The following is a 16,143-nucleotide window of genomic DNA, read 5'->3' as shown; positions in this document are numbered from 1 at the left end:
ACATCTATTAAGTCCATGTGTTCCAAAGCTTGGTTCAGTTCTATTATTTCATTGTTGATTTTCTGCCTAGTAGATCTGTCAATTTGTGATAGTGGGGTATTTAAATCCCCCACTACAATTGTATTAGTGCTTATTTGGTTTTTCATGTTACTTAATATTTGTTTTATATAGTTGGGGGCATTTATATTTGGTGCATATATGTTTATGATTGTCAGCTCTTCCTCTTGAATTGTTCCCTTTACAAGGATGTAGTGTCCTTCTTTGTCTCTCTTAATGAGTTTTGGTTTGAAATTTACTTTATCTGAGAATAAGATTGCTACCCCTGCTTTTTTCTGGACTCCTGACGCATGGAGAATTGTTTTCCATCCTTTCACTTTCAGTCTATGGACTTCCTTTTGCACTAGGTGTGTTTCTTGTATACAACATATTGTTGGATTTTGCTTCTTAATCCATTCTGCCAATCTGTTTCTCTTGATTGGTGAATTGAGGCCATTAACATTGATGGTTACAACTGATATATTTTGACTTATTCTTGTCATGTTTTTGTCCATTTGTTGACTCTTTTTACTTTTTCTCCCATCTCCTTTTAGTTTCTTGCCTTGCCTATTTGATTTGGTCTGTTGGGCCTCATGTTATTGTGAATTTCGTTGTCCTTTTCTAGGATATTGTTTAGAATTCCTTGCAGTGCTGGTTTGGTGTTCATGAAATTTCTCAGGTGCTCTTTGTCGTGGAAGTATTTTATTTCCCCATCTATTTTGAAAGAGAGTTTTGCAGGATACAAAAGTCTAGGTTGGAGATTCTTTTCTTTTAGGACTTGGAATACCTCACTCCAGGCTCTCCTTGACCTAAGGGTTTGTGTTGAAAAGTCTGCTGTGATTCTAATGGGCTTCCCTTTGCATGTGATTTGTTTCTTTTCTCTTACTGCTTGTAGTATTTTGTTTTTCTGTTGGATTTCTGGAATCTTGATTATTATATGTCTAGGTGTAGATTTTTTTTGATCGTGGCTAGTTGGGGTTCTATATGCCTCACTTATCTGTATGTCTAATTCTTCCCTTCTGTTTGGGAAGTTTTCTGTCATTAATTCTGTGAAGAGCTTTTTTATATCATTTGTGTTTTCTCCTGTTTTTTCATGAATTCCTATCAGTCTTATGTTATTTTTCTTTGTATCGTCTAGGAGTTGTTGGATTGATTTCTCATGATCCCTTACTGTTTTTAATAGACCTCTTTTTTCACGGTCACTGACTGCTATCCTATCTTCTATATCTGAAATTCTATCTTCGCAATCTTTTATTCTGTTTCGTACACTTTCAATAGAGTTTTTAATCTCCTGGATATCTGTTTGAATCTGTTTTATGGATTCCATTTCTTTCCTCTGTTGGGCATTCATTGTTTCCATGTCTTTCTTATGCTGAGTCTTCATGGCTTCTATCACAGTCTTGAGCTCATCTATTTTTTTCTCAGTTTCTGCTCTAGAGTCTCGAATCATGACTTCTATTTTGCTCATCATCTCTCTGGCTAGCTGGGAAATTATTTCTGATTTGAATTTTTCTAGAGCCTGATTGATCAATTTTGTTACCTCCTGTGCTATGGGTCCAGGGAGTCCTGTTGGTTCACTATCAGACTTTTCATCCTCATTTGTCCTACTATTTGCTATTGGTGAACTGGATATTTGTTTTTGTGTCTTGCTTAAGTGTTTTCTCATTTTTATTTTTATTGTTGGGTTGTCCTTCTTTAATTTCTGGGTATTACTTAAATCTTCCTAATATAGTTGCGTTTTAGCTTTTGAGTTTCTAATGACTCATAGACATTCTCGTTTTCATAATATCAGAGAAAACAACTCTTTAAATCAATCACCACTCTTTGTCCCAATTGATACATTCAGCAGCCCAATAGGATCAGGCACAGCTTGCCAACTGACCACTTATGGTAGTCATTAATGTATCACCTTTAACTCATGTGAATTAGATTAATTTCAAGAAGCAGCTCATAGTATGTTTGCAGTGAATATTCTTTTCAATATGGCATCTTTACCATTTAGGATGGGGGGTTCGACTTAGAACAAGAGGATTAGATAAGTGAAAGAATTAGAGCAGGTTTGAAGTGAATCCAGAGGTTGTAGAATTACCTTACTATCTTTACAAAGCTATTAAGTTCAGGGGGGATAGAGAGAGTGCAGGAATAAGGACAGGAATATATCCCCTTAACAGTAACAGGCGCTTGCCTTCCCTTGAAGGTACAGAGCCATGAGTGAGGTAAAATGACTGGAGAAAAGAACATAAAGAGAAACCCGTCCTAAAAACAAAAAATAAAAAAAGAAGTCTGAGTTCTTCAGGAACTGGAATAAAAAGGGAGATGAGGGACACTATGGTGGAGCAAGAGACTGAGTTGGAGAGACAGGACAGAAAAAAGAAAGAAATTTTAGGGTGGAAAGAGGAAAAAAGAGACAAGAGAGAGGGAAAGAAAAAGAATTTGAAGGTCCTCTTTCAGGCTATCTCTGATCTCATATTATACCACATGCACAGTCATATGCGGAACCCAATCCCCTGGTTATAGCTAGCCAATGGCTGTTCCTCACGACTGAGACTGAACACAATCTACAAAGCCTAACTTTAGTTTCCTTACCCTCAGGGTTGAACTCCACTCCGTTCTATTACAGGTTTCCCCTGCCCTTTCTTTAAAGATGATCAAAGTTCGGAGCTCAGAAAACTACCCTTCATGGGAACCTATGCCTCTGCAGAGTTGGTCTAAGGACTGGCCCGATCAGGAGTTTTGAGAACGGGGGGGGGGGTCGTGTGGGTGTTTCAAGGGCGCCCGCGCGGCTACCTTCCTTCCTGGGTCTGTTGTCGCGGAGGCCGGGAGCTCCCGCGCAGGCCGGGAGCTCGCGAGCAGTTTTTTTTTGTATGGGGGGGGTGTTCTTGGGAATTTGTTTTTTTAATTTTAATTTATATGGGTTCTTAGGCATTTTTTCACATAGTCTTTAAAAGCCCAGGCCTGTTAAATCTCTTGGGAAGCAAAAGATTAATAAAATGTAGCTACTTTTACAACTTTCTGATTCTAGCAGGTGAAATTAATGAATCCACAAATAATAGCAATACAATGTGATGGTTCCTTCAGAAGAATCAACCACCGCACACTGCCAACACAAACTGAAAAAGAGAGGATTTGGTTTGGCAGATAACACAGTGGTCAGTGAGGTTTCATAGCCGATGTATGACTCAAGTTGGACTGACAGAGAGTTGGCACCCTACTAGAGAGTGGGAGATGGGGAGCAGCTTGTGGCCCAGGCCTTGAGAGTGCAAGTTCATGGGGTCTTGGGAGCACTATGGGTTTGTGTACACGGTAAAGCTGAGGGGTGTTCGGGGTGATGCTAGAGGAGAATGGAGAGAGAAGCTGAGGCTGCCTTGAGTGCTTGCACACCATTCTGAGGAGCTGAATTTTACCTTGCTGATGTGGGTAGGAGTCCTAAACAGTTTTAAAGAGTCAGTGGTTGTGTTGGTGTGGTATAGGAAGAGAACACCAGATATGTTCAAAAGGCTTGGAGCACGGACGAGGTGCTGTGAATGTAGGCAGAGTCTCAGGGCCAGAGGCAGGAGATGAACCGTGGTCTCTCTGTCTGCATCCAAACTCCTTGCTGTGCACATTTCTCCTTCCTGCAGTAATAATTGTTACAGTTTCTCCAGTATGGGTGGAATATACCTGGTTACAGACACAAATTGCAGGGAGCACAAGTCAGTTCAGGGCACTCTTACTAAACATACATGTATCTCTAGAAATATCCTTGACCAGAGGTGGCAAACTCTGGCAGGCATGTCATTTGTTGTTAGAAGAAAAGTAAAACCTCAGTATTCAGGTTTAATTGCAGTGGTGGTGCTTTGCTGTCAGTGTGGGTTTTGTACTGCAGCCTGGGCGCTCATCTCCAAAAGGTTTGCATCACAGTCCTGGGCCCACCATTCTAGGAGCAGTCTCACGTCACACGTTTAGTTAACATCATAGCGCCCACGCTGTGTGCTTGCCTAAGGCATCCTTTTGACTTTTACTTCAGCGTCTGAGTTTACCTTCTGAAATTTCCTCTGGTTCTGCTGCCCCAATTCCCCTCCCAGCAAACACATTCTTCTTCTTCAGGCCACAGGTGCCAGACTGACCTCATCCTTCCCTGTCTCACTCCAGCCTGTATCTTCACCAGGGTCCAAAACACAGTGTTTTCTGACTGCTCAGGGGACCATCTTTCTCGTTGTTGAAGGCAGTTCTACTTGGGCTCTGGTATGAATCCACTCTTGTAAAGGTCAGAACAGTGTCTAGAGCCCTGCTGCTGAGTGCCTCTTTTCAGTCCTTCCAGAACACCTTTGATGCTTAAATGAAGTATAAAGCATAATTAACATAAAGGGACAGACTTACTGGAAACAATCATCTGACTCATAATAATCTTCCTTTCTGGAGAACAGTTCATTCCCCTCCCAAATGCAGACCTTTGAAAGTGTATTGAAGATCACTGCATTTGTCCAATAAGTTGGATGGACCCTAAAGCTTCTGGACAGATTCAAGTGATGTCTGCAGGACTTGATAACAGGTTGGCCCTAATACTTAAATAAGAGGTGGAAATCAAAATTATGTAGTCCCTACCTGTGATAGGATATTCAGGAAAAAAGAACATACTTTAGGGAGAAGGTAAGTGTACTTAGAGGTGAACAGGCACACTTCTCAACAGACAAGCCTGTTACTGGGACCTCACTCGTGGCTCTGAAGCATGAGGGATGAATTGGTGTTAGATAACGTTTGGACTTCCTCTGCCTGTCCTTATTGGTGAAGTAATGGCAATGGATGAAATATTGCATGGAAAGAGTTATGAGGGCTAGAAACAACCTAGAGAAACACTGGATTGTGTAGGTCAGAAAGACCAAGAAGAGCAAATCTTCTGAAGAAGCAGGGCAGAATGATTAAAGGATAACTGGTAAACAGTATGAAACACCTTAAGCCTTGCAGGCTGATTATTTTTCTTGAAGAAACATAGAGAATATTAGTTAACAAGGAAAAGTAACTCATTGGAAGGAAGACATTGAATAAGGCACACGGGGAATAGATGTTTTGAAACAAAAGGAAGATGTGGGAAACAGCCTTACAGGATAGAAAGATGCTTGCTGTGACAGGAAGGCAGGAAAAAGAAAAAGGAGCTGGCACTGGCATCAGATAAGCTGATTTGTATGTTGCTTCTGCTGGTCATTTGGTGAAACACTGAGCAGGCACAACTTCCCCGAGTCTCAGTTGCCTCATGCAGTACTATCAGAAGTGTCCCTGTGCAGCATTTAGAGTTTTCTCATGCATGTTGTGTGATTAAATTTAAACATTTTAAAAATTATTATAGTAAAGACACATTGCCATCTACTTCCCTCAGAATAGTCCTCTGGCTTCTAATGTACTTAACCCAAATTTCCTTCCACTTTCTGAAGCAATTCTGAAAGTCTTTCCTCATGTCTTCATGAGTGCCACCCAGTGAATTGGCAGGCTTGCCAATTGCAGTGTGTCCTCCGCCACTTTATTCACTGAATTTGGCACCATGTGACTTCTGGCTCTTGCTAAAAGTCAAATGACCATGAAAGGCAAGCATTTTGAGTTGACTTCGGTCACCGAGGCAGCCACTACAGCTCAGTTGCTGACACTTAAGAAAGAGGTCATCATATTATATACCTAAAATGTACCCACAAGCTCAATGAGGAAAGAAAGGAAAAAAAGTGGCCTCTGGAGCAGCTGCAGAAAGTAGCAAGAAGGATGGGATCAAGTGCATTGGAAAGAGGCAGAGGAAGATTTGCAGAGGATGGATGGCAGTGTGTCTTTACTGTAATAATCTCAGGTTCTGCTGTACCAGCATGAGCCTTTGCCTTAGTGTGTGCCTTTTCCAGGACCCTGTCCCCAGGCAGTGGGTTCTGCAGGTCCCTTCTGTGCAGCCTCCCCCAGCCAACTGCTTGGTCTCAGGCGGCATCTGGCTCTTCCTCTTTCTCTTCTCCTCTGCTTTGTTAGCCATGCTTGTTTATTCCTAGCACCCATTTCCATCTCAAATGAACTTCAGGAAGATCTCAAGTTTGAGCTCAGTCTGGGCAATTTAGCCACTTAGCAAGGCCTTGTATCAAAATTAAAAAAAAAAATTTAAAAATACTTGGGTTCAATCCCTAGTACTGCCAAAAAAAAAGGACTATTCACTTGCTTCTATGTGAAAATAGCAGTAACTGTGGCTAACAAATTTTCTTTTGCTTTTGTTAATGCCAGGTATTATTTAAGTACTATACATATATGAACTCATGTACTCCTTTCGACTGAATACAGTCCTGTAATTATTCCATTTTACAGATGAGGAAACTGAGGTGCAGAGACTATAAAAGATCATACCCAAGATAATATAGCTACAAGTATGCCCAGGCCATTAGATGCAGCCCTGAGTTAACTACTGCACTGTACTATTTCCCATGACTCAATCCATCCATCTGAAAGGAAAATGAGTGTTTGGTGAAGCCAAAGTTGTTCATCAGCTGGTCAGACACAGTAGGTCAGCTGGTCCTGCCAGTGAAGTGTCCTGGGAGAAACTGTCCTGTCCAGGAACAAACTGATTTTCTTTTCAAGGAAAGGAATCCTTAATCTGATTTTACTTATTTTTCTTTCTTCACATCGCTGGCAACCTCATCCAATTTTTGGTCATCTGAAAAATGAATTAATATTCTATTTACCCTCTTGCAGGGAATTTAAAAAGAACTCTAGGCTCAACCCTAAACACCTCACGGAGAGCCTCCTCAAGAGTCTACTGGATCAGTTCTTGTGGAGAAAGACGTTCTGTTCTGATAGATGCGCTTTGGTTGGCATTGTGTAGTGTCAAACACGTGGCTTCTTGGAATGTTGATTCTTCACGTTTTTCTTACCACCCCTACACTGGTTATACATTTCACCTTTTCATGCTCAGTGTTTCTGCTGACCTGCTGTAGCTTCTCTTTATTTTCCAATGTTTTTTAGTACATCATTACACTGAACATTAAGAAGTTTTAATTTATTTTAAATTCAGACTTCAGGTCCTCACATCCTTAAATATATGTGAAGGAGGATTATAAAATCGAGAGATTTTTTAGCTCTCTTTTTTTGACAAGATCAGCCCCATATTCTTAAACTCAGAGGTAGTGGATCACTGTTAAGGACAACTCATTCTTGCATAGTGATGGACTGTGACCTGAAGATATGTGCAAGTGTGGCATGGTGGCTAAGACTAGTGAGTGTGGACCTTCTCTAGGTGGGTCCCTTGCTCTCTTTGCGGGTAAGTGATTTAATTGCACTGGGTCTCAACTTGTATCAATGCTAAATGTCAGTAATATCTCTAAAGATGCTTTGAGGATTTCTTATGTTAGTACAAGTATAGTATTTAAAATAGTGCCTAGAATCTGGAAGACTATAATACTGTTATTTTTGTTGTTGATGTTGCTTTTTACTTTGAAAAAAAATGCTTTCTTTGTCACTAACTTGTAAAAATACCTTCTTAATGGATACTTAGTCCCTTCTGATAGATTCATATTGTTAATGCAGTGTGATATGCTTTTAGTTCTTCCTCTGTATCATTTATTGACTGTTAAATAGAGCCAGATCATGTTTTATGCCTTATTCATATACTTATCTGTATTGTAATCAGATGACAAAAAACTCTACATAAATTTTTTTCAGTGTTTTTCCTTGCTTTTGAGAGTCAAGTGAGTAGGCATTCAAAACAGCCTTTTCCTATGGATACTTTAAATTTAAATTTAATTTCAGGCAGCCATTTCTTTGTGTGTAAACATGGTAAAAGGCAGACTCGTGCAGCGTGTCCTTTGCCCCTGCCACCATGTGCATACTGCCATCTACTGGCAGAACTTTTTCTGCACCTTTAGAATTGAAGGGTCCAATGATTTTTCAGATAATTTTCTTGATAATTTAAATCATCATTCAATTGATCAAGATTTTTAAAATTCAGATAGAGGTATTTTAAATTCCCCTGTGCAGGGGAATTTTTATCTTTCCGGGTTATGAAAATGTATCACCAAAGCCTTTTATGTGAGTAAAATGGGTGCTGAGTATTTTGCGTTTTGTTGACTGCAGTTTCATGACCTCCTGTTTGCCTGAGCAGCAGCCCTAGGAAGTAGGCAGAGCAATCATGATGAGTTTTTCAATCAGAAGCAAGTATCAGAGGGGTCAGATAACCACCCAGATGTGCTTGTCAGTGGCAGAGCCAGGACTGGAACCCAGGTCTTTGGCTGTCTGATCCTGCCTTGCTGCGTTATCTCCAACTCTTACTGTGACTCGCTTGTACGTCTCAGTGCCAGATCGCTGTGCCTCCTGCATTGCTGAAGCCAGATGAGACACGAGCAGACAAGTCACTGAATTCATTTTAAAAATGAATAATGTACAGAACGAACCTTTGTAAACCTTGAGAAGTAAAAAAATGAGATCCAAAGATTTGCACATTGTAAATCCCTAGTAGTGTTGATTCACCCCATTGAAAGAATGCTTTCTGCTATGTATGTAAAAATATTGTTCACTTATGTTTGATTTTTGTACCACACAGCAATGTGTATTCCATAAGCTTCAAAACTGAGTCCTGACTCCTAATGTCCCATAACTGATGTTTACTGAAGCAGCCTATCATCTGATTATCCTGGCATAGTAGTGACTTTTGTTCAGTAATAGTTTTCTGCTGGTGAATGGTAGTTTGATTTTTAAAATAGTGACCCTTAACCTGTTTGATAATGTAATTTGCCATTGGGAACAAGAATTTTGCCTATATACTTTTTGGGCCCTGTTAGATTTTTAAAATTCACCAAATGCAAATGTGTTTACTAATGCATATATTGTACCATAATCAAGATATCACAGGCTATTTGTTATCCTTACCACCTTTCCTTCGTTCTGTGCATCTGGGGCTCCCTGATGTCGTCTCTCCTACACAGTTGTGTACAGTGTGTGTCATTAAAGTTGCAGGGTACCCCTCCTTGTGTCTGTAATGGCTGTGCCTACCCTCTTCACTTCCTCATTATTTCTTCCCTTCTGCTTTCTAAAATTTTAAGTTGTGTTGATTTTTAGCTTTCCTTATTTACTAACCTTGTTTTCAACCCTGTTTTTAAACGTTGAATGCTTTCACATTTCTGATACACCAGACTAAGTATAGGTAAGATCTTCGTGTGCAGCCGTGTTTGTAATTTGAAACAGCTGCTTGCAATGCCCAGGACTCTCTGGATGAATGTGTTAGTGAGAGATCTGGCTTGAGATTTTTACTTTTTTTAGAACTGTAGCATTGGGAATTTTTTTAGCAGATAATACAGAAGAGGAGGGTGGGTTTATTTAGTCTTTAATTAGACCATGTGAAGTATGGCCTGAGTCTGCCCATGAGAAAAACAGCCAAAAGAACAGCTGTTCATGTAACATTTAGTTTTCATCATAGTGAACTGAAATTTACTTATATGATAATATGAATGGTCTTAAGCTTTATTTTCTATAGAAATCACCATAAATTTAACCTTCCTTGTATAGGACAGCCATTAGTCTTCTTTCTGGATTTTTCTGCTTCCTGTAGTCTGAAGCCCCTCAAATGCCCTTTTTCTCTTCTCAGTCATAAAGTTTCTGAGCAGTTGTCTGAATAAGTCCTTAATTCTGACCCCAGCCCTGTGAGGTAGCATTTTTTATGTCCAATTGACTGAGGCTCGGAGAGATGGAGCGCTCATGTGCAGTAAGGGTGAATGGGGTCACTTGGGACTCTGTCTGCTGTCTGGGCTCTCATCACCATGCCTGGCCACCGCCCCTCATGTGACACATTTTCCGGGCTCCTTCTCTCTGATCTTTTTTCAATATTGTCATGTTTGTTGGACACCTGTCTTTTAAGACTGCACCGAGAAGTCATCGTGGTACTTGAGTTGTGCTTGATCTTCGAGTTGGGCAGCTCGGGCATGAGTGCAGGAGCACATTGAAGATATTCTCACATTTTGGCTTGTCTTGCATAGGTATGCAATTGGTTCTTGTCTCTGTGCTCACATGCACATGTGTACACATATACTTATAAATGTGTTTATATATATGTATTTCCCATGTTAAAAAACTTTGCAGCAAGCTGTACTGTATTTTTGATGTATTCTCCCTTACCTTCGTCTGTGCCGTCCTCTCCCTTTCTGTGCTGAGTGTTCCTTCCACCTATGTTCAAGATCCTGCCTTTTGCCGGGCTCTGCTGCTGCTCTTGAAACAGTTGACTGAGATCTCCTGGTCTGTTTCTTGGACAGTGTGTCGCGTCAACATTTTATGATTTGTGAATTTATTTTTCTCAGGGTAGTCTGTTGTTCTTGAGTTGTATTCCTTTTAAAATCTCTTCCTCATGGGATGATGCCTGTCTTTTCTCTGCAGGTTTTAGATCTGCTATGTCTTTGTAAAGATAGGCGTTAGTTTCCAATGGCTTTTTTGTTTGTTTGTTTTGGTACGGGGGATCAAAGTTGGGCCCTTGAACTTGCAAGGCAGGCCGCGGCACCACTGTGCCGAATCCCCTGCACTCCAGTGGCTCTTGTAGTCACTGTGATGACTGTTGGTAAGAACTTTGTAACCTAGCCAGGTAACCCTGTCTTTCTCATTCCTGCTGGCATTTGCTTAACTGGGCATTTTGAGTGTGCACTCATTTTGCATTAGCTTGGTCAGAAGATAGAATTACAGTTCACTTGCTTTAATCCCAGTCTGCAATATTAGAGCGTACCGATCACCTACGGAGTTCCAGTGACCAGTAGAGTCTCTTTCTTGGCTTTCCTGAGTTACATCACAGGGCCGCTGCTTATTGGACACACACTTGTTCATCACCTTAATAATGCCATGCTGTAGGGCATCTGTCCCATAGTCCTCCTAGCAGTCACTGCCCCTCTGCCCCACTTCTGGGAGGGAAGCAGCAAGGCCACTTGCTTACTGCCTCAGTAAAGCACCGTGGGCTCTGCACACTGACCAGCATGGCACGATTCTTTCCAGACTCTCCTGCTGGCCGCAGGGACACCCCTGAAGGCAGCAGCTCTTCCCCTCCCCCTGCAGCCGTGACCCAGCCAGGTCAGCAGAATACTCACCCTCTCCAGGTTGTTCCGGTGAGTGTTAACATGCATGTGTGTTACACGTCACACATGTGCTGACCCTTTCCAATACTTAGAGGTATAATGAAACTCCGTTAAAACATACTTTCTATGTTAGTATTACTGTGAAATGTATGAAATCAGCAGTTCGCATATTTAAGGATTGTCCCAAAACTAAAAATAAATTACTTAACTTCAGGGCTCAGCTTAAGCTAAATTTTTTTAAAAATGTAATTTTACTTGAATACTTGCGGCAGTTTCCATGGTTGATCCCTTAAATGTTGCATTTGTCTTAAAATCCTTTGTAAGACCTTTCTTTTAGGAATTGTCTCCTTCGTTTCTAGGTGAATGAAATTTACCATGATGAGTCCCTTGGAGTGCATATAAATGTGGTCCTGGTCCGCATGATAATGCTGGGTTATGCAAAGGTAAAATATCTTAAAATATGTAGGCTAAGAACATGAGAGACCGGGATAGCAATAGCATTCTAAATCGCAGGAGCTGCAGCTGCTCTGTGTCTCATGTAGACGCCTGGTGGCACTGAGTTGAGAAGAAAAACGGCCAGGAGTAGAGATCTCCAAGTTTGAGCATATAATAACTTTTATGATTCTGCCATTTACTTACTTCTCTCTAAGTGGGATGAGGGATAGGTATCCTAACCATAGATAAAAGTGCATAAAGGAAAATTAGTGCATAGCATTAAGAGAGTTAACTTAGCCTCTGGAAGCCTGACCCAGGAGGATTGAGAGTTCAAGCCCAGCCTGTGTAACTTAGGAATTTGACAAGACCCTGCTTCCAAAAATTATTTTTTTAAAAACAGGGCTGGGAATGTAGCTTAGTGCAGGAGGCTTGGGTTCAGTCTCCACTACAGCAAGCAAGAGGGAGTGTGAGTTTTGTCTCCATTTTCAAAGTGTGATTTGTAAACTCACTTAGAATGTCTATATTGAGTGCCTCCTATGTGATATACTCTTCATAGGTACCTGGAATATGTTACTGAAGATAAAGATGGAAATCTTGCCTTCTCTTGATTTGTTAAAAAGACTATTTTACATACATCATTTCATATTTCAAAGTGAAACTTGAGACACTTTTAGGAAAATGGATGTGCCTTGAGACCTTGATGTTTAGTGAAATAAGTCAGACACACAAGCTTAAATATCACATGGTGTCTCTTATGGGAGAAACCCAGAACAAAATAGACAAAGAGCAAAATAAAATAAAAATAAAAGACAGATAATAGGAAGTAGGAAGAGAGATCATTCCCAAAGGGGATGGGAAACAGATGGGGGAGGGGGAAGGATGCAGAAGGATCCAGATGTGATGTGCAGATACCACCTCCCCAAGGGGAGTGTAAACATTATGGATGACATGTATATATTGATAAACAATAAAGTAAAAATGAAATAATGTTTTCCATTTAAAGGAATTTCAGTTCTTTTTTGAAAGCAGAAGCTTGGTCTTCAGAATGCACACACACTAGGCATTTCATGTAATATAGTTTAACCAGTTTTAAAATGATATGGCCCTGTCCTTGGAAATAATGATATAGATGAAAGTGCCTCCCTTCGAGGGGAAAACATAGATGAAGTGACTAATGGCCATTTTCTTGATGTTTAAAGGACACGACTTCTCCCATAATTAATCCTTCTGATTATGAAGGGCTAGTGAATTTGTGTATTTGGGAAACAGGAAAAATTCATATGCTTGCATCTCGTTAAATATAACATCCACTTACGTTTGTCTAATGATAGGAAGGCCTTGATCTTTAGTTTCTGCCATAAACCTGACCCACTTTGAGGCTACCAAGGAACAGAAGTTAGTTCCAGCTGGCAATACTGACAGCCTTCTACTGGTTTTTAAATCACTTGTTTGGAGAAATATGTGATCAGCATATAACAAACCAAACTAATTTTATTAAGAATGTAAACAGTGATAACAACATTTGCTGAAACTTAGCAAAATTCTCAGCCTGTCAGCCAAGTCAAGACTCATTTCGGGTTCCAAATTCAATTTCTCATTCTGTCAGAAACACTCTGGATGTGCAGCTTCTGGGCGCTTGAAGGATGCCTCTTTTACCCCTGAACTTTTAACTCTAGTCTGTGATATGGCAGCATTCCCAGGGACTTAACTGTGTCTGTTGAAACCGCAAGATAAGAGTCCATCCCTCTTCATTGTCATGAGATTAAAAAACTATTTTGGTGGGTTTTTTTTTTCAATGTGAGGTTAATATAATTTGACTGTTCCTTGTAAACTAAAATTTGACTAGCCTTGCTAGTTTATGAAGAAATTTCTATTCTTTCCACATGTTAATTATTTCTGGACCAAAAAATACACAAAATTCTCAACAAAGATCTTTTACTTTCATATGTCAGGAATAAAGTCTTATGCCAGAATCTTCCTTCTATACCTTTGTTCTTAACATCTATGAAATTTTAAATCTAAGCAGAATCAAAATATATTTTAGACATCTAAAATTCTTACTCAAATGACTATTGATGAGTTTCCTCAAAAGAGCAAATCTTAGCATCAGACTTATTCATAAATTTTATCTAATACCTTCTCACAAGAAGTATTGAATATCACTCAGATATCCTTAGGGGTGTTTCGAATTCCCGAACCACAGTAGGTATCTAATGCCCCAAATATTATTTAACATGTATGACCCAAATTTCATCTTCACAAAAAGTTATGAAAGGAAGCCTTTGAGAAAATGTTGGTCTTTAACATATTCTTTCCTCTTAGTCCATCAGCCTCATAGAAAGGGGAAACCCATCCAGGAGCTTAGAGAATGTGTGTCGCTGGGCTTGCCAACAACAGAAATCTGATCCTGACCATTCTGAGCACCATGATCATGCAATTTTCTTAACCAGACAAGACTTTGGACCTGCTGGAATGCAAGGTATTACCATTAACTTGTAGAAGGAACGCTCATGGGCGTGGCATTTCAAAAGCAGCCCTAACTCAAGCAGTGTGTTGAAGTGTTCAGATCTCCACCACCACTTTCCACCCTTCCCTAGCCAAGCATACATTTTCTTTCTACTGCTTCCAGTGGTTTCTGTGGAATTCACAATGGTGAATGCCACTTAATACTCTAATGAATTACATTTGCCTTTAAAACAGTGATTGTGCATTGGGGTATGGAGGAGATGCTATAAAATGTCCTGTGATTTCCACTGTTTAAAAGGAGAAAAGAGCTGCCGTGAGAAATGCCCATGGCCAAAGAGTTTCCTTTCAAAGTCAGCTTACATTTATCTGATACATTCTGATGTGGACATTGGAAAGGGCAGACTGATGCTTTTCTTTTCAGCATTGGTGGAATTTTTGGCTCCCTTCATCAGTGCCACAATATGAAGGTCCATTGACTAGAAGAGAAAGGCATTCGTCTGTAGGCACAGCAGAATGGTAGCCCTGGGCAGCTCCTTCACTCAGGGAAGGAGAAAATGCAAACCCAGTGAATCTTTTTAGAGGTGATAACCTGTGGCTTTCCCAAGAGAATGTCGCATAAGGCTAGCAGGGAAATAATGCTGCCTCTGTTTGCTGCAAACCCTGCTTTTGATTTTCCACTAGGCAAAGATCCAGTAGTAGTTCTTAATGGGTTTTCTCATAAAATGAAAATAAAAGTAATTGTCATTCTCTACAGGATACGCTCCAGTCACGGGCATGTGTCATCCAGTGAGAAGCTGCACCCTGAATCACGAGGATGGTTTTTCATCTGCCTTTGTAGTAGCCCATGAAACTGGCCATGTGTAAGTCACTGCTGACAGCTGTAAGGGAAAAGGTCTTTTCCTTGCTTCTACCAGTATTGTTCAGGCTTTGGGCAGGATGCATGCCAGCATGCAGCTCGCATCCCTTGCCAGGGGTGAGGAGTGAACGCAGTGAAGAGGTCCCGCGCTGAGACTCTGTGAGTGGCTGTCCTGCAGCCTTTGCAGAGCTCTAGCACAGAATGGCATTGCTGTCAGACTGCCCCTGTGCTTCAGTCTGTGGAGCTGCTCTAAGAGAGCTGCCCTGTCTTAGCCACTGCGTCCTTTCCAGCACCTTTCAAGACAGAAGAAAACTATAGAACCAGAGGCTGCTGCTCACAGCCGGGGTTTCCTTGCTTTGTGTTACAGGCTGGGCATGGAGCACGACGGGCAGGGCAACCGGTGTGGTGACGAGACTGCAATGGGCAGCGTCATGGCGCCCTTGGTGCAGGCTGCCTTCCACCGCTACCACTGGTCCCGCTGCAGTGGCCAGGAGCTGAGGAGATACATCCAGTACGTGCCACGAGCTGTGAGGCCTGTGCGTTAGGGCCCCAGACGTGAGACCATCATCAGAATTCTCAGTCAGGAAAGACTGTTGTTGATCACGGACATTTCCTTAGGACTCAGTGATGTGAGCTCTATAATTCTGTAATGTGATCACAACACTATAAGCCGTAAGCCTGGAGCCCAAGCCCAGCTCTCACAGCAGTGTGATGTCCCTGTAGTGACCTCTTCGTGGAGTCTTTCCTGAACAGCCAGAAGCACTGAGGGAGCAGAGTGGGTCACAGGTCCTGAGCGCTGGCCTCTCTCTGTCCAGTAGGGTCAGTGTCTGTCCTTCCACATCAGGTGGGGGCTCGGTTAATGAAATGAATGAGCAGTTTCCTGTGTTCCTGCTTGGCTGACTTGTTTGAATGAATAAGATGAATAATCTTTTTCCACATTGAACTAACACCAAAAAACTTTAAGAATGCTTTTTTGTTTTACTTTTAAGAATGTATACAATAAAAGACACATTGCTATAAACCCCGCATAATAGTCCCTCTCACTCTTTTTCTACTAGCACACGTTATAATATGTAGCGATTCTATTCGTCGTGGGGAGTATGTACACGTACTTAACACATCCCAGTTCTCGCCTCCTTTTTTTTGGTTTGTACACTGCCTTCCCTCCCTGCTCCTCCCAACTCTTGGTCCTCTTCCCATTTGCAAAAGCTCTATTTAAATGTTTTGTCCTTCAGGTTTTTTTCTGTCCCCTTTCCCTCTTTTCCCCTTTGTGAACTTGCTTTGTGATCAGATGATATTCTAGAGTATGTAAAC

General features: G+C 41.1%; 1 protein-coding gene across 3 annotated transcripts in view; it reads left to right on the top strand.

Annotated features, from left to right (window-relative positions):
• Nucleotides 1–16,143, top strand: part of Adamts3 (ADAM metallopeptidase with thrombospondin type 1 motif 3) — a 275,045-nt gene that overhangs the window by 217,191 nt on the left and 41,711 nt on the right. For all 3 annotated transcript variants that reach the window (XM_010610872.2, XM_033758851.1, XM_033758850.1), the window contains 4 exons: nt 11,432–11,515; nt 13,830–13,986; nt 14,728–14,833; nt 15,197–15,340. In XM_010610872.2, coding sequence (XP_010609174.1) covers nt 11,432–11,515; nt 13,830–13,986; nt 14,728–14,833; nt 15,197–15,340 — 491 coding nt within the window. The remainder of the gene's footprint in view (nt 1–11,431; nt 11,516–13,829; nt 13,987–14,727; nt 14,834–15,196; nt 15,341–16,143) is intronic.

This window comes from Fukomys damarensis, unplaced genomic scaffold (assembly GCF_012274545.1).
Source record: "Fukomys damarensis isolate Sample0158 unplaced genomic scaffold, DMR_v1.0_HiC HiC_scaffold_35, whole genome shotgun sequence".
Classification (NCBI taxonomy): domain Eukaryota; kingdom Metazoa; phylum Chordata; class Mammalia; order Rodentia; family Bathyergidae; genus Fukomys; species Fukomys damarensis.
The sequence above is the reverse complement of the archived record's forward strand: the minus strand, read 5'-3'. Positions and strand labels throughout refer to the sequence as shown.